Genomic DNA, 24,633 nt, shown 5'->3' on the forward strand with positions numbered 1-24,633 from the left:
ACACACACACACACACGCACACACACACACACACACACACACACCACAGAGATTTTATAGGGTGGTGTAATCTCCTTGTCACACACGCATACGAACACACATACACACACACGGGCACCAATACACAGTCATGACAACCTAATAAAGATGAAACACTGAAGGGCTCTTTGAAAGGCTTTGTTTCGATTATGTGTGTGCGTGCATAATATGTGATTGCGTCCGTCCTCACATTTGTGTGTGTGTGTGTGTGTGTATGTGTGTGTGCGTATGCATGTGTGCGTGCGTGTGTGCGTGCGTGTGTGTATGTGTGTATGTGTGTTTATGCGTCAGGGTAAGTGTGCATCTTTGAAATATTTGGGACGTTGTGGCAATCCATCCTGAACTTTAAAGGACCTTACGACACTTAATAATTAAATCAAGAAAGCAGTGAGACAATTTATTCATTCATGATTTCTTTTACTGAAAACAAATATTCATACAATGCACACATTGCTTTAGAACGTGCTTACAAACTTAAACAGTGTAAACAAAACAGTATGAGCTAAGTTCAAACAGCACAACAGTGCAAAGCCGTTTTTCAAAATCTCAGTCAGCAGCGGACCAAAACCAGACTAATAGCAACCATCTTTTGTATATCATAATGTGTTTATTTCAATTTCATCATATCTAATTAGAATGGTTTACGGTAGCTGTTATTTCATATTTTATAACATTAAATGATTATACAATGGATATAATGACACACGGGCCTTGACATCTGCAGCTGATATGAAGAAAATAACGGCACACTTCACGAAGCCTTGCTGAAAGGGGGTCTTCGTGTCATCATTGTCATGGGGCGTATGAATAGCCGTTTTGATCATCAGATGACATTCGCAACAATGGAGTTACGCAGTTAGCTTATTGTGTGCTCTGCTTGTAACACGTGTCAGGTTATACTCAAAATAGTATAAGTAGGCTTACTGTAACAGGAAACTGAAACCACTACGATTTATATATAGTTCCCAGCTTTGATTTGTCCAGTCCGGTCATGTAGCAAGCTTTATACAGTCACCATTCAAGACTTAGATCTTTTTGTCGACTACAACGATATCTTGTGCACAACAACAACAGCAAAAGTAAAATGGCATAATTTTTTGAACGAAAAGGTTTTGAGCAAAATAATTTGGCAGGAGTATTTTTTTCTACTCTAATTACTGACTAACTTCTGTATGAAATGAGAATGAAGTGTAAAGTCATGCATGAGTGAACACACTATTGAAGACAAAATGGTCATTGTCGTCCATTTTTTGACCCCCTCACACCTATCTTGACACTTTTTACAGTTAGGTGAGAACATTTTCTTTTTTTTTTTTTGGGGGGGGGGGGGGGGGTGAAGACTATGTTCAACCTCCATACAACTGCGAATTCATCTGAGTTAATTGAAAGACCTGACATGAGAGAGTGATTTATTGATTAGCCTGTCAATAAGATTAAATATTTTTTTGTTTTTATTTTTTTAAGTATTTTTAAGTTTTATTGTTTGTATGTTGTCTTGTTTGTTTGGGGTTTGAGGTTGTCATTTCTTTCGATTCGGAGAGTAGTTAATGTAACTAAGCAGAGACAACAACACAAAATGTATGGAATATTGCAAATACATTTTATATCTGAGGTTCATACTTGACTTGATATCTTGGGTTTTTAAACATTTACACTTCTCAACCGGAATCTTTGAATAAATAATCTCCACTTACATTTTTTTTTCTTCCTACAATTGCAAGGTATATAGCACACCCTTTGATTCATGAATATTTGCAAAACTCTTCGTATACCTGTAGCATAATAAAGTAATGAAATGTGCATGAAAAAAACCCCACAAAACCATATTTTGCATGTAATAATTACCATGAATCACCGGTGTCAAAGAATACTCTGGAATAGATAAGTGATTCACATACTTATAATAGATAAAATATTTTCCACACTTGGGGGGGGGGGCATACATAAATCAGGAATCAAACAGGAAAGTATCTTGGAAGTAAATGGTGTTGGTATTTAACAGGCGACAATAAAACTATATGCTAGTCTCTACCTTAACTGTACTTCCTCTATACGGGAATTTCCAAAAGGAAACAATTTCCAATAAATTTATCCATACTTGGCTCGCCAGATACCCATCGTCATAATTTTGATCACGTGCTCTTGTCATCATAATATGTTTCATGGAAGCTAATAACATTTTTGGCAAAGATAGAAAAAAAAGACCAACAACAATCTCAACATTCAGGCTTTCTTTCACTTCGTTGGGTTAAGTTTCCATTTGCGTAGTCACATTGTAAAAACAGTCAACGTGGTACTTTGGCGGCATCGGTACCATAAATATATCGAAAACATCATAATTTCACACCTATCAAATATTGATATACTGTGCATCCGTTAGGAGCCCTTCATCACCAAGACGATAACCATACAAAAGAAACAAGAAAAAGACGTGGTGAAAAATGACATTATCCTACTTTTTGCGTACCCTCATTTCTGCATTCTACATGCCGTATGCACGCGTGGGCCTATCTATGATTCATAATTCCAGCAAGACGCTGCCACGTGCATATAAATCTATTAATATATGTGGAAATCAAAACCTCCCAGAGGTTAAGCTATGTACTTCGGCACGGCGAGATTTTAGAGCTAGCAATAAACGCCGTCTATTTTTGCTTTGACAATTAAAAGGAGGATAGCAATACACTTTTTTTTTTTAGCATGAAACATTAACTCACATCAGAGTTAAAACTTTCTTTTAAGAGACGTAATCAATGCGATGACAATCGTGAGACTTCCATGAACACGGCTCTGATGACAGCTTCAAATTTTGTAACAATGAAAATGGTATCTATACGTACTGTTCACTATAATTTTTTTTTTTACCTCTGGGAGATTCGAGATGCCAGTATGTGTTCATGACCAAAACCGAGAAAAGGAAACGATCGAAATAGACACCCAGACATGATTGTCTTTCTCTGCCTCCCTTTCTTGTGTTTTTGTCTGTTTGTATGTCTAAATGTATTGTTTGTTTGATCCAAGCCATTGTTCAAGCCCATTTATCTGTACTGAGTTTTTTCTTTTGCGCAGGGATGGTTTTGAAGGTTTTCTCCTGTATTTTTAAGAAGTCTACATATCAAACCCCAATCTTGCTGCCAATTCAAATTGTTCATACTCTCCGATAACCATACACAGTTATAAATGATTACATCAGTACCAATACCTTTACACAATAATCTTTTCAAAATAAAAAGAAAAAAGACGAGGAAAATTGTATAACTTGACCTAGAAACTCCAAATATTCGATGCAGCCCGATTCCTGGAATTCTTTGTCATTTCATCGCGCCGACATATACTCAGGACGCAAAGAAACAGCAAGGGTAAGCTCAGACACCACACTCAACACGAGTAAACCGCCAGTAATTTTGACGTAGATTTCGTTATGGTCAGCTGATATAGACTGGCGGTGCAAAATGTTATGTTTGGCTACTTCGAATCTTGACTGATAAGAAGAAGACATAGCTCGACAACAATTCAACTTTTCAACACTGTTGATTGGCGAGTACTGTCGACAAAGGAAACGCAATAGAAAAGGACGAGAGCGCTCGTTTCCACCGTCTAAATTAAAAAACACAAAACACAAAAGAATGCGGTGCCCAAACAACTGCAATAACTCTACGCTTTAAGACACTAACATCGCGTTCTCTAAAAGTGACAAAGGTCATACGAATTTAGCGTATTGAGAGCAGCAATAGGAATCTGACGATAGGCAGAAATTACAGCCGCAATGCTTGAGTATACATATGAAGCCATAGTCGCAGTTCGCTGGTGCAACAATGAATCCTTGACTCAATTAGTGTTCAAGGCAAGGTGATGTCGCCATTCATGCTGGTTAATGGTGTCGATATTTTAGTTCGGTCGAGCATCCTGTACTTTGGCTTTGTTTTCTACAGACGTGGAAGAAAGAGCAGCAAGGCACAAAAAAAAAAAAAAAAAAAAAAAAAAACCAGACCAACATACAGAAATGCACTAGTGGAGTGTTTCCCAATGCAAACTGAAGCTGGCTCCCTCTATATGGCAAGTAGGCATTATCCTCGTCGTCAGACCGATGTGACGTCTTTCGTCGTAGAGGGCGCTCATCACTTCTTCTTTTTCCCTGTTGAGACAGATCGCAGAATAAAAAATACACCGCGTTACATTATTGTTACACATCGGAGAGATTTTGCTATTGGATTTTCACGTACAAATTTTGCCTAATTCAGTACAGTGAGAGGCGGAATATAATCATTATGGATGGTAACTTTATGAATACCATGGCAGTATTCTGAGAGCCGAAAAGAAAGTCTGCAGGAAAAACAGTATTTTTATTTCCCTGCAATGCCACATGTAGTATTACAATTATGGGGGGAAACAGTATTTCCAATAAAACCTGCAGAAGTTTTGGGAAAAACAAACAAACAAACAAAAAGAAAAAACAAAGCAAAATAAAAACAAGATTACAAAACACGGCAAAATAGTAACTCTCAGCATCTGCGAAAATGACATTTATTTGTATGGTAGCATTTTTTTAACTCATATTGCTCAATGCCGGTTTTTTTTTTTTTCTTTTAACTTTAACTGGCGCGTATAAACATGGAGCTATGAAAGCATATTCCAGCAAAATTTCAGTTAGTTGCTACTTTTCTGCAGTGAGTTACTATGGTATTTGACATTCTTGATAAGGCATGTCATCATTATTCCTCTACGAAGTGGGCGATAAAAACGTCACATCCTCAAGCGTTTACTATATTCAACGGCGGGGCAAAGACTCGAATGAAGCCTAAGTTCGTCGAATACGAAGATTAAACTGTGATCGCATGAAGATGATTTTATTCAACGTTCTCATCAGCGGGGATACAGCTGTGCTTGTAATCGACTTCTAATAAAAATCATTCCCTTCTATAGTCGCTTTAATCGTTCCGTCAATGGAAAATCTATGCCCAGTCCGAATGACGGACCAAGTTCAGCTTTCACATTTTAGATTATCTGATACAATGTATTGGTCTTCTAGTTCTTCAGACAGTTTGTTCCAGGGGCAGTCATGTTCATAATACTCTTCTTTATGGTTGTACTCTTAATTACGCCTTGTAAATCCCTTATCATTTATCCATAAATGATGTCCTTGGTGAAATTTGTATTTGTTTCCTTTACCTTTCTTCTTTCCCTTCCTCTTCTTGCCACCTTTTCCTTGTAGTTTCCGGATATATGCTGTAGAAACAGAGGAGTAAACATAGTAAATGAAACGGAAACGTTAAATTGCTAAAGCGGCAGACTGTACACTGTCGAAAAGAATAGACAGAGCATGGTAACTCTAGGCGCAACGTAAAGGGTTGCCGTATGGAGTTTCACATGAAGATACAGTTTACATGAAAGCAAGATATTATTCAGAGGGGTGAAGGTTTAGGTGTGAGTTTCTTCAATTTGTCTCCCTCTACAAATGAATGCCTTGTCCGCCTTGGACTACTTAACATAACAATGTAAGAATTTCGGAGCTTGGGTATTTGTTCCATGTTCATCGTGTCACTGCCGGCAACCAGGGACAGCCTGGTGGTAGTGTCGCTGCCCGGAAAGCAGTAGATGACAGGTTCGAGTCCCACTGGTTCCTTTTTCCGACATGTTTGTTAATTTACAGATAAGCAGTTGCGATCTTAACAGATTTCATTTGTAGAGGGAGACAAATTGAAAAAACGCACACCTAAAGATACAGTTTGTCTTACATTGCATATGTCATACAACATTCATGATCGCAAATCACTGAATACCAAACATTATGTTTTAGAAGAGTTCATTAGCTTGCGAATCCCGGCATTAAACGAAAATCGATTCAGTGGATTTTGTCCTTCGCATTATATTTATGAACGTCTGTTTTAATCTCGTTCTTTACCTTTTTTATCTTTTTTTTTTCTTTTTTAAAACCAGAAAAGGGTCCTGTTCCTGGCAGTAAGCCAGTTCGGGGTTTCTATTTTTGCGCATGAGCAGAATAAGGTCATCGACTTTACTATCAGGGCATGTTTGTTTTGATATGCACCGAGAGCTGCATCTGTGATGTCATGATTATTCAAGTAATCCGTGTAAATGACATGATTGGTGTTTGCCAGCACATACACCTGATAGCAATTTAAGTGGTATTTGGCAATATCAATAGAAAAGGACTGTTAATGCATTCAATGCAAAATTATGAAATCGGTGCTTTCCTAAATGTTAATAATTAACGAACCATTCTGGTCACCTGGTATATGTAAGTTCATCCTGTTGTTTGAAAATGACTGATGAATTCCATAGTTTGTTACGTGATAGGGACGCTTATGCATTATATCGTTTTGAATTAAAGCAGCGTTGTGCCCAGCAAACTGAAAAAAAAAGAAGAAAATTCATTCGTACCCATGCACAAATTTTATATCTAAACCCGAACTGGCTTGTTACCATGGTCTCCTGGTTACCATGGTTACAGACACACCCAGGTGATTCATCATCTCAACCTACCAATCGCCCATTTCATGCCGCAGAAGTCGAGCGCGTCAACCAATCTCTTCTCCGTGGCGGCCACGCCCGACGTTTCCTCCCAGAGTAGCAGGCTATACAGCGACTGCTCCCTGATCTTCGAGTACTTGGTCTCGATCTTGACCACGAAGCCGGCGGTGCCCAGCTCCAGCGCCACCCTCTTCCAGTGGTGACCGAGTTTCTTGGCAACGGGATCGAGAATGTTGATAAGTTCTGACAGATTTTAAAAAAAAATAAGGGAAGAGAGATGCGGAAGATATTAATCAATATTGCCTCCAAAATAATGACAGATTTAACGGCAAACAAACTGAATACCAAATACATTATAGTAGCAAAAACAACGCTCATTTTTTTTTTCAACCATGAGAAGGACTGGGTGAATAGCAGTTGATATTGGATATAATGATCATCATGAACGTTTGCATCGTGTCCATGCACCAACACAACAGCAAGAATACTGTTAAATATTAGGGTCTGTCTATAAATAACTTAATTTCAAATCCTGAAAGATCAGAATGAAACTCACTTTCACAGCTTTTCTGGTCTTGCAATGTAAAAGCAATCTCCACTTCCATATTACACACTGTTGTTACAAATAATCTGACTTTTAAATATACAAAATTCATACAAAAATTTTCCCTAACCAAAACAGAAGGTTAACTTGCAGATTAACTGATATCCTGATGACATTCATTCCAGGGTCAGTCGTCATCTAGAGAAGAAGTTCTGAGATAATACAAAGACCAGAGAACAAAACATTGTTGCCCACCTGTTGGCGAAACAAAGGGGGCGCTGTCCGCGAATAGACAAGGGCTCAGATTTCGACATAAAAATCAATTAACTGCCGGAAGACACATCTGTCCGGACGGAGGAATATCCCTTGGATTCACTAACTTACTTGAGTAGTGTTTTTGTTCAAGCAGGTCGGCGAGAAGATTGAAGTCCTGTTTGCGCAGCCCTTCCACGTACACCTCGAACTCGCGCACGCCGCGGGTCCCGAGCTCGGTGAGGATCTGGCGATTCGTCTCACCGTTCTGCCCCTTCCCCATCCGCCTCATTAGTCGGGCCTTCTCGTTGTCGATGACCACCTTTTCCTGTAGGTGCTGCAGCATGTCATAGGCCATCACGTTGTTGGTCAGCGGCTGGCCGTAGAGCACGAGAATTTGCCGGCATTCCTGTACGGCTACGAAACAAAAGAGTAGTAGACAAAATTACTAATAAGCCTGGCCCCTGTCTTATGAAACTTGTGATAGAAATCAATCAATCACAAATCTCTTGAAAGCTGCAATCAATCGCAACCTGTGATTGATTGATTGCAGTTCTCCGTCTTAATTTTAATCATAACTTTTTTATAAGATGGATTTGCATTCAATCGTAAAGTTGTGATTGATTTTAATCAATCACAAGTCTTTATAAGACATGTTGTTAAACGGGGCTCTGTCTTTCAACCACCAAGAACTTCGCTTACTTCGACGTCTGTTCTTTAATGCTATTATAGTGAATATGGGACCATTAATCAACAACAACAACCGACATTATGACTACTAAGTAACTATCGCTGAATAATGTCTTTCATATACAGTACTGTTTTCATATTGTTGATGATAAATCATTCTCCATCGCTAAAATGCATTGGCTGGTAATGTATTCACTTTAACCTGCACGGTCTTAAATGCTAGCTGTATAGATACTAATATTTCAAACATTGTGTGCAAAAGAAGGCACAAAACAACAACATCTTAAGACATATTATTACAGTGTAAGAATGAAACATTTGACACAGCGGTTTACTACCAGCGAGAGAATAATTATTTTGTGCATAGACTTTTGAAAGTGAGAGCATAAACATAAACAGCCATATTTGCATATACATATCATGTATATATACGAAGTTTGTTGTGTGTTATGTTTGAATCTTTCTTCATCCACTCTGTTATGAAGATTTCCCCATCCCCTCATATTACATCTCTTTGTCAGGGCATCACTCATTTTTTTTTTTCTAGTTCCTTGATGAGCTCAATAAATTGACTGAAACAGTTCATGCGTAAATTGTACATTGTATCTCATTCGGTACAGGTCTCAGCAATCTTTAAACGACCTTTATAGATTTTTGTGAATGTAGATTACGTACAACAAACTCAAATCGGCGATACTCAAAAGCCCCAAATAAATACCACAACACAATAAAACGATCGATAATATCCATTGTGCAGATGGATCGACCGATCCATAGGCACCTACATGTAAGACAATACACAGAAATTGACATGAAGAACAAAGTCATTCTTTTATTATAGACAGTGTTATGGTACATGTAGTTTGGTGAAATATCACTCGTGACTACTGTACAGCAGCGAAAGAATTCCTCATCGATTTAAAGCCTCAAATGGCAGAATTTTCGTTATTCCTTTCGCGTGACGACAAGGCGCACTTATGAAATGAAATGAAATTCATTTACCAAACAAACATCGTCAACATACTGTAGTCAAAACAGTCAGTAGTTAAAAAAAAAAAAGAACCAGCAACAGCGTGCAGGCTAGTCGAGGCCAGTCCTTTCAGTGATATACAATGTAGATTACATTGTATATAACGTACAATAGCGTTGTACATTATTCACAGAAGCAATGTTATACGTACATATTTACAGGTGCTCTCGTTTCTTTTCAAGTCTAAAACCGCGCAAATCAAATTGTAGACAACTAAACTGGCGTGACGTACCATTCTTTGTTTGATGCTTGGCGGCACCCAACTATCATACAGACAGAGGGATGAAGTGAAGAGAAGAAAACTGAAAGAGAGGAAGAGTCAGTAGAGGAAGAAGGAAGGAATAATGATGACGAAGGAACAAAAAATAGCTGAGGATGAGGAAAAATGGATGAACAAAAGCCTCCAATTTATTGAAGAAGAATTATTTATAAGAAGAAAACGAAGACGAAAGTGACGAGAAAAAATATGAAAGAATCCCAACTAGGCGTTGTCGATTGCCTATTCTGTGTACGTACACTGTACATGAATGCCTCAAGATATTAAACAACATAGAAACTGGACCAGAAAAAATCGCAATACTCTTCCAACGCTAACAGCAACAACAATGTTAACTCTCCAAGCTCTCATGTTTCTCTGGATTCAGTAAAAATTCACCTTCATCTTCAACCCCGTCGTCCCGGTGTTTTTGCTTCTCCTTGTTGCAAATTCGCTCGACAGTGGCAAGCAGCTCGCTGCGCATATTATAGACGTCGCCATCGACGGTCTTTCTCTGTTTCCGCGGGTTACTCGTGGTCCTTCTCTTCCTCTTCCTCCCCATCTCCGCTTCATCATCTCAAATGAACAGCTCTAGCTCTCTGTAGAGCGCTGCACGTTGCCGGGTTTTATCTTTCATGCTACGCGTCATTTACGCGGACCGAGCGTGTGAAAGAGATATGCGCGTTTTTATCAAGTAAGGGCCATAAAATACATAAATACGCGCTTACATATTTCATTTTGGCACGCCCAGTTTTGTAGTTCTCATGTCTGTAGAACTGTCGATTTTTGTTCTAAAATGTACACATATGCATAAGAAATGCGTGAAATAACGCTGTAATATAAGTACTAACACGATTTCACTTGGATGACGACCTACAGTAAATGCGAAATATCAGCCAAGAAGTACGGCAGTCTAAGAGCATCCCCTTCTGGGATAAAAGTCGGTATACCGACTTTTACTTTTGATCTCAAAATACTCTGAAACAACTCATCATCCAGGCAAATCGCGTCAGCCAGGTAAGTTTCTTGGTAGCCTCCTTCGATATATTGCAAGCAAATATGTGATATTGTGCAAGACGGGTTCTCATGGCCTTACCAGAACTACATTGTATGTTTTCACTTTAACATGACATCGATAAAACACCTTGTCTTTGGTAGAAACGACACAGCGGCTCTGACTAGCATGGACGCGAAATGACAGAATGAATAGCAATCTTATTTGCAGACATTTTTATACATTATAAGTCAGGTCAGGTGCACTATATCAAAAAGGAAGAACAAAAAAAAAAAACAAACTTGTAGGACCAGGTGGAGAAAAAAAGTAACTGTCATTATTATCTTATCGATCAATAGTGACATTCTCACATGCACTACATGTTTCTTTTTCTTTTTCTTATTTAAATCATCACACAAAATATCGCGTTTTATCTGAAGTACCGAATCGTGCAAGGTTCAAAGTTCGTGGTGTTTATTACAGTTTTTTTTTTCTCTTTTAATTGGCAGCATCCTCATAATTTGAGCATTGTCTAAAGTAAAATGATCCCAATCAGAAGTCATCATCTCAACTTATCACTTTTAAATTTTTTCTTTTCTTTTCTTTTCTTTTCAGAACACAATACAAATGCCCGTCTGACAAGATCGGGGTTTGTAATGATCACTCACGCACAAATACGTAACTATACAATCACGTTAAGTACGCTATATATATAAAACACTTGCATAATAATTGAATGCTTTCGTAGAAATTAGTAGTTTGTTTCCACTAGAAACAAACGGCAAACTACATGTATAGCAAAGAAAGTGTATATACTATAATGTATACTTGTACAAAGTTGACGCTACCTTTTTCATGTTTTTGTTTGTTTGTTTTTTCTTCCCTGTGTCCATGTTGCTAAATCATGAATACTCCAGCTCATGATGCACAGTGTAGAGACACTATACGCGTATCTTAGTAGGATCTGGGCCCTGTTGCATAAAACCCTTACCGCTGGACTTACCGCTCCTTTCTAGCGGTAAGTCTTGAAATCAGCGGTAAATTTTATAATCCTTGATGCTGATTGGCTGTGATGCCTAATTTTGACGGTAGTTACCATTGAAATTCAATGGTAAGTTTTATGCAACGGGCCCCTGTATTCATGCTCAAAACTGGGCGTAAGTAGAACACGCTACATCTACAATGTATCTCTTTACTGTTACGACTGAAACAACTGTAGCTTGGCTAGAACACCTGAGAGATTGTATTTAGCTGCCGCTGCCTCATTATGGCCCACGCAAGAAGAAGCAAAATAGGCATTTCACCTTGGTTGCGTTTGATCAAACGCCCCTTCGTAACGATAAATTCTAATGACGGCAGATTATTTGCGTGGAGTAAATATTGTCGGAATTAAAACTCTAGTACTCAGATAGAGTGATGTCTGCTCTTCAACAGTGCAGCTGCTCCGCGATGGGTAATCTCCGTGTACATCAAGGCACGCTTAGCAGTTGTCGAGTCTTGCAATAGATTTAAGTGATGGCTAATGAAATATGAAGTAGCTTTCTGGTTACCATGGAGACAAACTGCGTTTTTTTCTCATTGATTCATCACTATCCGCGCCACTGTATATACCGTGCCGATTCAAGATGTTTGCGCCCGAACCCAAAGTGGATCAAGTCATAGCTTCATTGTAGGCCATTACAATACGCTTTTGATGTAGAAAGAAAAACAAACAAGCTTGTCAGACAGACTGAAAAACTGACACACATGACACAGGAACAACGAGAGAAGGAGGGGGGTGGGGGAGAGAAAAAAAAAAACACCCAACAATATACAGAGAGAGCCAAGTGGTAATAAAATATGAGCCAACCCATGACACAGTGAGTTTAAAAGATGAGCACCCTGTGGTGGTACAGGTAGGTATCATCTTCCGACAGTCTTTAAAGGGATGGTATCGTTTCTGTTGAGATTGGGATTTAGGTTTTCAATTGTTTGTGAGATAATGAGAAACCTCTTATGAAATATGAAAGAGTATATACATTGTAATTCTAAGATGAATTCAAACTTATTTGGTGAAAATTGGTTTTGAAATGGCTGAGATATCCAAACCAAAGTGCTCCAATAGATAATAAAAGATAGGACCCACTTGTTTTATTTGGATTGCTTTGTTTTACTTTGTTTTTCTGGATATATCAGCGATATCAAAACCGATTTCCATCGAATAAACTTTGAATTCCTCTTAGAATTATATGTTCTTTAACATTTGTTGAACAACAAACAAAAGTTGAAAGCAGAAGCCTCATTTCAACCAATACTACTTGTATGCAATCCCTTTTATGTGATTTCTTGGCTATGGGTAAGATCAGGGAGGTGGCTCACCTCCCTGGTGAGATCTTGCTGGCCCTTTCTCCGAATACCTGCAACTGCATGCATTTTTGTGTTTCATAGTTTTGTCATTATCTACATAATCTTATTAGTAGGCCTACATGACATATCATGTTTACGTTTCACGTTGTCATTGATTAATACTTGATTGACGGTACAACAGATCTGTAAATTGACTTTCATCCTCATAATAATCATGTTGCTTTGGATGAAAGAGATAGATCAGAGTTGCAGATTGGTAAACACTTGGAGAAACATTGGACACACGTGTCTTGAACTGTAAACGTTAATAGAGCATGATAAAAATTATTGTCAACTCTGTGTGATATTGTACATGTACATGTACAATGTAGGCCCTACATTGTACATATTATGTACATACGTGTGAGCATCTTTCCACGTGGTTTAATTGAACACAAACCTTTACCAATTTTTCATTTATCTACTCAGAACACATTTCTCTTGATATACTTAATAAATATGTTGTACATCACATTGTAGATATTGTCAGTACTGATGATGGAAAGCACACATGCAAAAGATCTGATTTGGTGCATTGATTTGTGTGATGTAGACATGAATCAAGAAACAATTTTTCCTGTCTGACATGTCTGAATTGACACAAAAAGGAGAAGGGTTTCTTTTATTTTTAAACATCATTTGAAAATTATTACTGATAGAAATATAATAGTTGATGTACAAATGTATAGAGAAATGTTCACATTGGGATACTGGGTATATTTTCAAATTAATGTGGAGGAATAGTGAATGCTTGGTATAGATTTGATACTTTAGGCAGGTTTTCTTAACAGGCACAATAAAGTAAAGGACTTATTACGCTTATACTCAAAAGGCTATACATTGTATGTTGTTAATGAATGATACATTTAGCGTTGTCTTCGGCAGATATACTGGACTATCGCCCCATTACATTGTACAAAGCAAAATACGGCTCACCTACAGAACTGTACACTATATGACCAAATACATGCACACTGTATGTCTTGTACTATTACTGTATGGGCAGTGTCGATGTTGATTCTCAGCCTATTCTATATTTAAATGATCTATGATTTAAAGCTTACTTTCAAAGCATAACCCTCTTCCTGCGATGCCTTCAAAATACATGTAATACAGCTTGATCATTGCGATTTTCAATAGGTTTGTTCGGCAGTTGGAGTTGTCACCAAGAAATTTTCTGAGTACAATAAAATAATGATAAACACCGCAGTATCATGTGATTGATCGAGATCTGCTCCTCGTTTTGTTTCGTTTCATCCTATTACTGTATATACACCTCTTGTGCTTTGTACACCGTGTATGTTTTGTTTTTCTCTCGCTGAGGAAGTTATACCTTTGCCACTTGCTTTTTGAATAATTATGTCAATTCAATGCTTACTGTATGTCTGTTTGTTTATACGACTCAGTATTAGTAAGGAACATTCTAAATACAGCTGTAAACAAAGTTTGATGACATTCTTATGATTAGGTCCCATTTGGTTCACAGAGATTTTTTATGTAATGGTGAGGATATCTTGGATTTTTCGATCCAGGACAGCCTTTATAGTGTTTGCACTGGTCGTATACATAATGTACCTTATACAGTGTAAATATGAGGTTTGTGTACATGTGTGTAAGTGTAACTCTACCCAACTCGTTGCCATCATCATTATTATCGTTATTTCTTTTCTAGCAGTTTGTTATAATGGAAAATTTAGAGCTTTGCCACGGCATCATACGCTATGGCGCACAATGTTTCCACCATACACTGTCTTGTACGATATTCCATGAAGACTTTCAAAATAAGTTGTCAGAAAAGCCATGACCACATGCCATGAATTGAATGTAACCAATACATCAACTGACAACGGCGTTTATAGAACTGCATCATTAGAATGTATTAGAATAGGCCTACCATGGATGCTGGTGTGTTTCATTTTCATACGTCAATTTCGCCGCGATGGTCTTTTGGATTATTTTCCATTGAGAAAAACATCGTGCTCAGTAAATCATGACGGAATCCTGTCTTTAGTACAGTATGCACACGTACAGCTGTAACTGTCTCGCTGTTTGATTGCAAGATTTACTGATTGTTTCTGTCTGTTTCCATTAAAGTTATTCAAAAGACATACAATGTATCTGTATACTTTTTGTGGAATGGAGAAGAATGTAAATCGGTGATAAAATCTTTGTATGTACAAAAATTGTAGGGCCTACATGCACCAGCTATATGTACAGTATACATTGTATGTACTGTATACAATGAGCGCGGGGGGGGGGGGCGGGAATCCTTGTCAACATTTAAGATTAAAAAAAAAGACTATCAAATAAAGGAAACATCGTGGGTGATCTGTATGTACTACATTATTATTTTTTTTTTTTTTTTTTGTACTCAGTTGCCGAAGGTAATGACATCGCCTTGAAAAGGCATCGCGGTGGTCTCGATACGAAGAAATCACCCGACGGGAACACGGCGATGAAAACGCAACAAGTACAATGTTGTACATGTATAAAGCATGACCCAGGTTCCAGTCAAGCATTATTTTCCTCCTCAAATGCGCTCGATTATGTTCGTAATATAATGACTAATGAATGATTATGGAGGCTTAATCCACTCAACTTTACAGCGGGTGTCATCATTCCCTTTGCAATCCATTAACTTTGACTCCGAATTCATTGAAAAGTGGATTTATGGTTTGCCGATGTAGGACCTACATTGTATATCAAGATCACCTTGAAAAGGTGAACGCTGAATATAAAAGGCTGTTCTTCTCCCCTAATGAGGTAACATCGCTGATTATAGTCGGGACTATAAGCTGCAGTATACAGTACAGTAATGATATCAAAATGTGGGCGAAGGGTCGATGGTACGTAGTTTATCAGTTATGGTATGAGAATGAGCCAATTCGAAGTTTTAATTAGTTTGCACAATAATTCATCCACAACATAACAATCATGTTATCAAAATAAGGCCGGGATGAACTTTGTTCATCATACAAGTGTATATTGTGATAGACAGATCAGAGGTACAGTACAGTGTACAAACATATGTATATAGACAGACAGAAAGGTATTAAGTACAGTTGTATGGTGATGCAAAAGCTAGAGGTACAAAGTGTAGATGATCCCGTCACGGAGTGATATGCAGTAATTAGAACCGACTGATAAAGTTACAACGTTTTTGTTGTGTTTTGTTTTGTTTTTGTTCACGTTTTGTTTGTTTGTCTTTTTTTTTTTTTTGCTCAGGAATTCAAAAAGTAATCGCGGTGACTGCTACGTGTACTGTAGCTGTACATGTCTCTGTAACATGAAGAATAGAAGGGATACAGTACATGTATGTACAATTTGTATGTACCAGCCACTGTGCTTCGAAAGGGAAAAAAAAAACCCACAGAAAAAGAACATTCTGTATCAGCTGTATCAGCCATTTTCACAGTCAACCCACACGTACACTGTAAGCAGAAAACTCGTATACTCATACTCGACTTCATGACTAGAAATTTGCAGTGTTTTACTGGCATGTTTATGATAGGTACAGTTGTATTTGCTCTTATCTGGTCGAGTATGTAATAGGTGATGCACGGTATACAGTGTATGTAAGTAATAAGAAACAAATGATGATAATGATGATGATGATGATGATGAAAATAATCATGATAATGATGATGATGATGATGATGATAATAATGATAATGATAATAATAATAATAATAATGATAATAATAATAATGATAATAATAATAATAATAATAATAATAATAAGAAGAAGAAGAAGAAGAAGAATAACATACACCTGTAACATGACGAACTCCTTAGTGTCAACTGTTTGTTTCTTTGTTGTTGTTGTTTTCCCTGTGCGGTTAAAGTTTGTTCGTGCTGATTGTTTTGATCAACTACCGTGCAAAAACAGATCCGCATCATCGAGAACATCGACTCGCTCTGAGCATGCTGAGGTTTGGATGTACATTGTACATCCTCTGTATTCACGGTTTGCAGTGCTGTAGATATCAAACGAATCGATCACTGTGCCGAGTGGCTCTCATGATGCGTGGGAACAAACGCAAATTTCGTGTATAATACATGAAGATACTGCTTTTAATGCTCCTAGCTGTTTCTTCTATACAAAATAGACTGACATTTTGTCTGCTTATAAGTACAAGTGTGTGTACTGTACATACAAGCTCTTCTCTCCTTTGGGTCATGCGGTGCAATGATTACATGTATATCACTTTTTTTTTTACGTATAACATTGAGCACACTTGCGCTTATCTCTTTCTTAAATCTATCAAAAACTTTGAAAATACTTCTACATGTAGACCAACATACATGTACACTGTACATGCTCATGTACAATATACGTACAGGTCAAGTTACTTTATGTTTTATCTTTATCTAATATTTTTTGTCAGTTTGTTGGTTTACATAAAATACTGTACATCATTGAGACATGCACGGAGAAAGATTACAATGTACATGTAACTTGAGGATTTCTCTTGTCTCTTGCGTGGCATTTACATTCCTACGTATATTACAGATTTTCATAGTAGCTGTGATAATGATATTACCATAATATTATTAGGATTTCAGTCATGCTGCTTTCAGGAGCGATTCCTTTTCACACCCTCCTTAAATGCTATGACAACTACTGTGATTATTCTTATCCTTTGTAAACCCACCGGTGTACAAGTTGCTTACCGCCTTTTCCACGTTCAAAAGTGTAACTGATCAGTGGGAATCAGTGCTTCTGCGGTAAAATTAATATATTCATACGTAACTGTGATATCACTGTGCAGTGACATACATGTACAAGTGTATTCTAATAGTGTGGATGCTATCAAAGGTCTTGTCGAGATTTGAGAATTACGATGTGTGCCATGGATGTAACAATATCGCGCCACATGTACAATGTATGACAGGGTTTTATTTTCTTTTGTTTGTACAATGTATACCAACAAAGTGAAATATATTTTATACCTGTAGTTGAAAATGAACAAAAATGAAACCTAAGAGTCCAGTAAATGTACGTTTGATGAGCTCAATGTCTACGAGATACATACCCGGACTCAAGTTCTCGTCTGTAGGCGTTGGGGGAGGTTCTTCCTTCTTGGCCTTGGCACTGTCATCTTTCTTCGCTTTTCCCTTCGGTTTTGCTACTGGCATTATGTCTCGAGACACGTAGTTGATCGCTCACAATTATGGTCTCAAAGATAGGCGAAGAAGGTGGATCTCATCTTTAGGAAGCTCGCGGCAGAAAAAAAAATTCCCCTAATTCTTGACCAACGTTTTATGGATGTGGGGCTTTCTATCTGATAACAAAGTGAATATGTGTTATCCGAGTGCACAGTAATAAAGATCCTTAGCTTCCTTGTACGTCCGTATCCAAGTAGACTTTGTGAACTACTACGGGCTCTGTTGACGACTTAATCGCACCTACATGTACCCCAAAAAGGTTTTACATTGTGCCGGCGCTGCAGCCCACTTTGAAGCAGATAGTGTCACAACAACGGTGTCAAGGAAATAAGTACCAGTCCGGAAAAAAAAAAAAAAAAAAATCGACAGAGATTCACCAAGCAAACAGGGGCGTCTTTCCCAGACTTACAATATTCCAAATCCCAATGGATAACGTCAATATTGTTGCCAAAATCCCAAACTTTTCGAGAGCCAGGTGCAGTGGCAAACCCTTTTCGCCAGGGTTTTGCTTACGGCTGTGAGTCGATAAAGATAGTGGGTCTACCGTACACAATGCAACGTCTTCGTGCATGTGCGGAAGTTTGTGTACCCTGTCATAAGCTCAAACTCCTTCACGCTGTTCCACCGCTGTGTACTAATCCCCCGTCCCCTAGAAACGAGACGCTTTGTGAATCTTTATTTGCATGATCGATACAAAGGCGGGTTCACCGGCAGACTGACCTCTGCGGTTGCACGCGATACAGTGTACCTGTCAATGGATACGCACAGGGGGTGGTGTGTTTACACGGGGAGAAAACTATACGAGATCGTGGTATCGCTATTACCAATCAGCGTTTAGTAACGCTGGCAGACGATGTCATTTCGTCTCACGTATAAACGCAACTACGAGCGGGGTGGGTTGCACTAGAAAACCGTAGTCTTTCGTTTGTTCTATCCTTCTTCACATTACTCTCTTGGTATCTCTTTTGTTCTTATTTTGTTTTCAGATTTACACAAGTTTTGAAAAGCACCTATTTGACAAAGAAAAATCATGTACTCATTAAACGGTGAGGGGTGAATAGAGAAAAACACATTATCATCAGAACTTTTGACGTGACTAAAAGTAGAGACTAACTTACAACTTCCAAGGTCGATCTTTATCTCAGGAAACCTATAACTGCATGCGGTCAGTATTGATTGTGGTGTAAATGTGCACGTAATGACCAATACTTGTGGTTCTTGGTCATTTAGACAATCAACATTCGATTAGATTTTCTTATCAGTCTGAGAGATACATAAGATTTCTGTGCTGGACGCGCTACATTATCATTGCGAGTTTCGGCTTCCAATAAACGGGCTAGAAAAACAAAAAAGAAAAAAAAAGTTATATGACGCACCATCCAAACGAAACAATGATCGTTGGTACTTCTTACAAGTTTTTAGCAAATAATTATGTGATAATGATTATTATCTTATGATTATGACAAAGTTCAAAATGTAAGTCCTTTACCTTTGATTCTGGTTAAGTGTAAAGGGACGGTACAGTTGTGGTTGAGGTGATGATTAAAGGGATCGTACAGTTTTGGTTGAGACCTAATTTTAGGTTTCTAACATATTTGGCGATATAATGAGAAACCTCTTTATATATGAAACATGAAAGAGCATGTCCAGGGGCCCGTTTCATAAAACTTGTCATCAGTGACAACTGCCACATTTCTATGACAAATTTGCTCTCAGTCAATCAGACGCAAGGATTTCAGTAGCTTGTCACCTCTATATGACAACTTGTCACTGATAAGACAAAAAGGGGTCCGGAACTCAAAATTTTCTATGATGGCATTTCAGAATTAATTCGTAACTTCTCAGACTCAGAGCGCAAATTACGATCAAATAATTACTATGAATGATGGACACAATGTCCTCTTTATGATAAAAATAGTAGCAAAAAGCTGAACCAGGTTATATTCTTCGAATGATTTCCCTAAAGTAGACAGTAATGAATAGACAAGAAGAAATCTGTATGAATGTATCGGCCGTACTGGTCGTTTCAAACAGTCGCTGCCAGTGCGTTAAACCAAGAAAAGAATATTGATCAATGCAGAATTTCACGTTCACAGAACCTTTGCAAAAGTAAGTTATCAACACACAATCAACCGTTGACAACGAGGAATCAATGAATGGAAGAGAAAAGGAAAAGAAAAGTAAGATCTTGACTAATCATTATGCTCGACGTATTTACAGGGTATGCAAGGGCGCCCCCTTCAGGCAGTACCTTAATTATTGATTTTCATGATGACCTTCCCAAGTTGATTGTTGTTTACGAGCAAGGCATTGTGCCTATGAACAACAATTGGGTAGTGCTACTATTTCGGGATCTTTGACTGTATTGAATTCAAAGGGTATCGAAAACATGGCTTCTTATTTCATAGGATCTATTGCTAACTCACGATGTTCCAGAGACGATTCATGTTTTTTATTCAAGCGTTGGTGGCGCTGAACCGGCAGTAAACTTATCATTACTTTAACACCGAATATTCAGTAATACTAATGAAAAGACAATAAGGACTGATTTATGTCAGGACTTATTGCTTTCAGGGCTACCGCGAGTACTTACAAGACACGCTCAAAGAGTGCAAAATCTCCTCCAAGTTGACTTACACGCATCTTTGAAAAAAAAAAAAAAAACCAGAAAAGAAAGAAAGGGAGAGAGAGAAAAAAAAGCTCGAAACCATGTTCGGCATCAGTACCAAAAACAGATTATGGGTCAAATTTGAAAATTTTATCCATATCCTTTCATTTTTTATTTCTCAGAAACACTCAAATAAGCAAAGGATCAAAGAAAAGACCAAGGTTAGGAAGATTGTATGAAGTTTGCTTCTTTTGGTGGTGATAATTACTGTGTATTTTCCTCCACTGACGTGATATTCAATGTTTCCATTATACCCGATGGCCTCGATCGGTGCAATATAAGCAGTGGAAATAAAAAGATTTTGCCACGTTACCGCCTTCTTTGTGTTCTCCAAAGATGACACATTTCCCCCTTTTCAACGTATCTCATTTCATCCTGGTCTTAAATTTACGGCTAATGTTGCACTTTTTGACCTCATCATTTCCAAGAGATTTAATGACAATCATGATAAAATGGAAACGTATTATGACTATGATTATGTAGTATGATTATTATCATAAGGCATGTAGTTATATTGTTTTGTATTTTTATTGTGTTAGATATTGTACCTTGTATTTAGATATGTTTACATTTTTATTACTTGTTATTTCAGTGTCATGTTACATAAGATTTTGTTTGTGTTTGAAAATGCAGAAATAAGGCAATAATATTCAAGCCAAAGCCAAACCAAGCATTATCATCCTACTATAATAAATGAGCGAAAAACTCAATATCTAACACATATCATGAAAAACTAGAAATGTCGCTATGGCGACTGATGCCTCCGCCGTAATGCATGATTCTCCCAATAGGCGTATAGTACAATGTCTTCACAATGTGTGATCCATGACAGTTTCACATAACTGGCAAATTATTGAAATGACAGGTTTGTCAGAAATGTCTTGAACTGGGTTTGCTATAATTTTCTAAGAGTGCAGGTACACATATTTGGGGAATTTTGGGGAAGTTTATGCATTGAGTAATTTCCAAGGTATGAAGAAAGAGTGTGATGACGGTATGAAATAGATTTTTTCTTGGGGGGGGGGGGAGGGGGAGCATTGAAACCTGGCCTTTGACACTTAACCTTTGACCTTTGACCTTCTGGCTGGAAATTTCCCGGAGAATCTCCATTAGGTAACGCATAGATGTATTGAGTTTTGAAACTAATAATGCAAGCATTGCATATACTTGTATATGAGGGAAATAGTAAAATTTTGAGGAGTTGACGTTGACCTTTGACCCCTGACTATTGACCCATGACCCCTAAATTCCTGCCAGACAGTACATGGATATGTACCAAGTTCCACGAAGATACATTGAACCATTTGCGAGAAAAGTGATATTGCAACATTTTCACCTAACCTTTGACCTTTTGACCTTTGACCTTATGACATGAATTCATGACATGATTCTCTCTGGAGAATCTTTACGCAGTAGTACATGTCCACACCAAGTTTCAAGAAAATACCTTCGGGCATTGCATAGATATGGGGGAAATTGCAACATTAATTGTAGCATTTGACCTTGACCTTTTGACCTTTGACCTCTTGCCAATGTCACTAAAATCTACTCAACTAATTGTCCCATCAAACATCATCCTTGGACCAAGTTTGGTGAAAGCTGCTTCATCCAGTTTTGAGTTATCACGTAAACAGACAAATTGTAGGATTTGACCTTGATCTTTGACCTTTGACCTCTGTCCAATTTCACTAAAAAACTTATCAAGTAATTGTCCTATCATACATCATCCTCCAAGAAAGTTTGGTGAAATTTGCTCCATCCAGTCTTGAGTTATCGCGTAAACGGATACAATTTCATGATTTGACCTTGACCTTTGACCTTTGACCTTTAGCCGATTTCACCCAAAATCTAATCAAATAATTGCCCCATCATACTTCATACTTGGACCAAGTTTGGTAAAATTCCAGTCAATATTACTCAAGTTATCGCGTAAACGAAAGCGGACGGACGTACGTACGGACGTACGGACGTACAGACGTACGGACGTACGCACGGACGGACAACCCGAAAACATAATGCCTCCGGCACCACTTCGTGGCGGAGGCATAAAAAAATACATAGATTTGATATCTGAGAAATATCCCCCCCAAAAAAAAAAAAATAAATAAATAAAAACTAAACTAAACTAAACAAACAACGTTTTATCTTGGATATTTCACCAAATGAAAATGAACAAGAAGGAAAGAAAAAAAGAATACAGATTCATTGAAACAAAGATAACCAATAAGTCGTGGATCGGTTAAACTTTTGCTCTGGAAGACAATTGCAAAAATACAATACATGACTGTGATGGACATATGAAAATATTTTATTGACGGTGTCACATGAACTAAAGAATAAAGCACCAGGAGAAGGTAATTATTACTTATCGATAACATACTGTTGTTATGTGTGTGTGTGTGTGTGTGTGTGCGCGCGCGTGTGTGTGACTTATGTGTGTGTGTGTGTGTGTGTGTGTCTTATATGTATTTAAAGGGATGATAGTATTGGTTGAGGTGAGGATTCAGCTTTTAACTTTTGGCAAGATATTTAGAAACCACTTTATGAAGTGCAAAAGAGCACTATTCTGAGAGGAATTGGAAGTTTACTTGATGAAGATCGGTTTTGAAATGGCTGAGATATCCAAAAAAAAACAACATAAAAACAAAACAAAGTAAAACAAAGCAATCCTAATAAAAGGGGGGGGGTCCCATCTTTATATTAGAATCGCTTTGTTTTGGCTAATATATCTCAGCCATTTCATAACCAAATTTCATCGAATAAACTTTGAATTCCTCTAAGATTTATATGATTTTTCATATTTCATTATACTAAAGATGTTTCTCATCTCAAAAAAAAAAAAAAAATTATCATAAAACAGTTGGAAACCTGAAACCCCATCTCACCCGCAATTGTACTATCCCTTAAACCATACTACAACAGAAAGTTTAGAAAGATCTATGACCCTGATGACTTGCGAAAAGTGACGGAATTAATTTGGTGCCTACACGGATACCTGTCTACGGAAGGACGATATCACCAATATCGCTCGATAAGTGTAATTCCCGCGATTTTTTTTTTTTTTTTCTCATTAGAAGCGATGAAGGCCAACATTAAGCCGCAGATAACAACTGCCTATGGTAATGGTGTTTCAGTTGCGTGGTTTCCATGGGAACGAGCCAGAGTTTTGTTATTGATGTAACCATGGTAACAACGTCGAATGTTTCACATGAAGGGAATGTGACAAAAAGAACACAGAAACACAACAAATTGTGCTTAGGGTACGTCAGTGTAACATCGATGAAAATATGGAGATTGAATAGTCATTACGTCGACATCTATGCAATTTGCATTCGTTATTGAATAAAGTACACATAAAGATGTTCAAAAACCACGCAGAATAAGTTGACTTCCTAAGTGAAAACCCAATGGTTGACAAACAACTATTAGTACTGTTTGATTCTTGAAGGATTCTCTTGAAAATTTGTTTTGTTTTTGATACTGGCGGCTTGCAGGACCTTGGTGCTCATAATTATTCATTCATGTTCATTTTTATTGGAATATTGTCTTTATAGATATCTACCCCAGCCACCCGTTACGACAATCAAACCTACACACCCGGGTTTGGTTTATTCCGATTATAGACATGCGGCAATTTATGATGTTGTTTTTCGCACTGGCGGCTGGCAAGACATTGCTGCTAAGAAATATGAATTCAATTTCTTTTTGACTGCTATGGGCAAGTGACTTTATGAATATTCTTCCTGGTCACCTTTTACTGCATACACACCAACACACTAGGGCTAGTAATATTCTGGCGAGACATGTAGACAATTTGATAGTTGTAAAATAGCAATCTTCAAAATAAAAGTGTTGTTTAAAGAGAAAAACAAACACAGAATGCATTGAAGAGGAAGAAAAAGAAACAATAGGGGGAGAGGGGAGAGTGGATGGTGGCAACTTACTGCCCCAATCGTCAACAGGACACGGTTTCTTCGGCGAGATGACGGGAACATCATCCTTGGGCCTCGGGACCGGTGGGTCATCCAGGGTGTCCAGCAGGGACCCTCCCATCTGGGAGACGAACATAGCTGGAGTCCGATCAGAGACGATGAAGAATGGGCAGGTGATGATGATT

General features: G+C 37.9%; 1 protein-coding gene across 1 annotated transcript; it reads right to left on the reverse strand.

Annotated features, from left to right (window-relative positions):
• Positions 1-4,051: 4,051 nt before the first annotated feature.
• LOC140232034 (uncharacterized) lies at positions 4,052-24,584 on the reverse strand. Its single transcript, XM_072312185.1, has 5 exons — positions 24,461-24,584; positions 7,457-7,741; positions 6,541-6,771; positions 5,209-5,265; positions 4,052-4,174 (listed from the first exon to the last, which is right to left on the reverse strand). The coding sequence occupies exons 1-5, from the start codon at positions 24,582-24,584 to the stop codon at positions 4,158-4,160; spliced, it is 714 nt and encodes a 237-aa protein (XP_072168286.1). The 3' UTR covers positions 4,052-4,157.
• Between the last annotated feature and the right edge of the window lie 49 nt (positions 24,585-24,633).

The sequence above is a fragment of the Diadema setosum genome, chromosome 8 (assembly GCF_964275005.1).
Source record: "Diadema setosum chromosome 8, eeDiaSeto1, whole genome shotgun sequence".
NCBI lineage: Eukaryota > Metazoa > Echinodermata > Echinoidea > Diadematoida > Diadematidae > Diadema > Diadema setosum.

What these genes read in the sequence shown, in the direction of transcription:
- LOC140232034 (XM_072312185.1), bottom strand. Translation starts at nt 24,584, where the DNA reads ATGTTCGTCTCCCAGATGGGAGGGTCCCTGCTGGACACCCTGGATGAC. An exon ending in TCCTGTTGACGATTGGGGCA is followed by an intron (nt 7,742 to 24,460) that starts GTAAGTTGCCAC and finishes TTTGTTTCGTAG; the next exon opens with CCGTACAGGAATGCCGGCAA. An exon ending in TGAACAAAAACACTACTCAA is followed by an intron (nt 6,772 to 7,456) that starts GTAAGTTAGTGA and finishes AAAATCTGTCAG; the next exon opens with AACTTATCAACATTCTCGAT.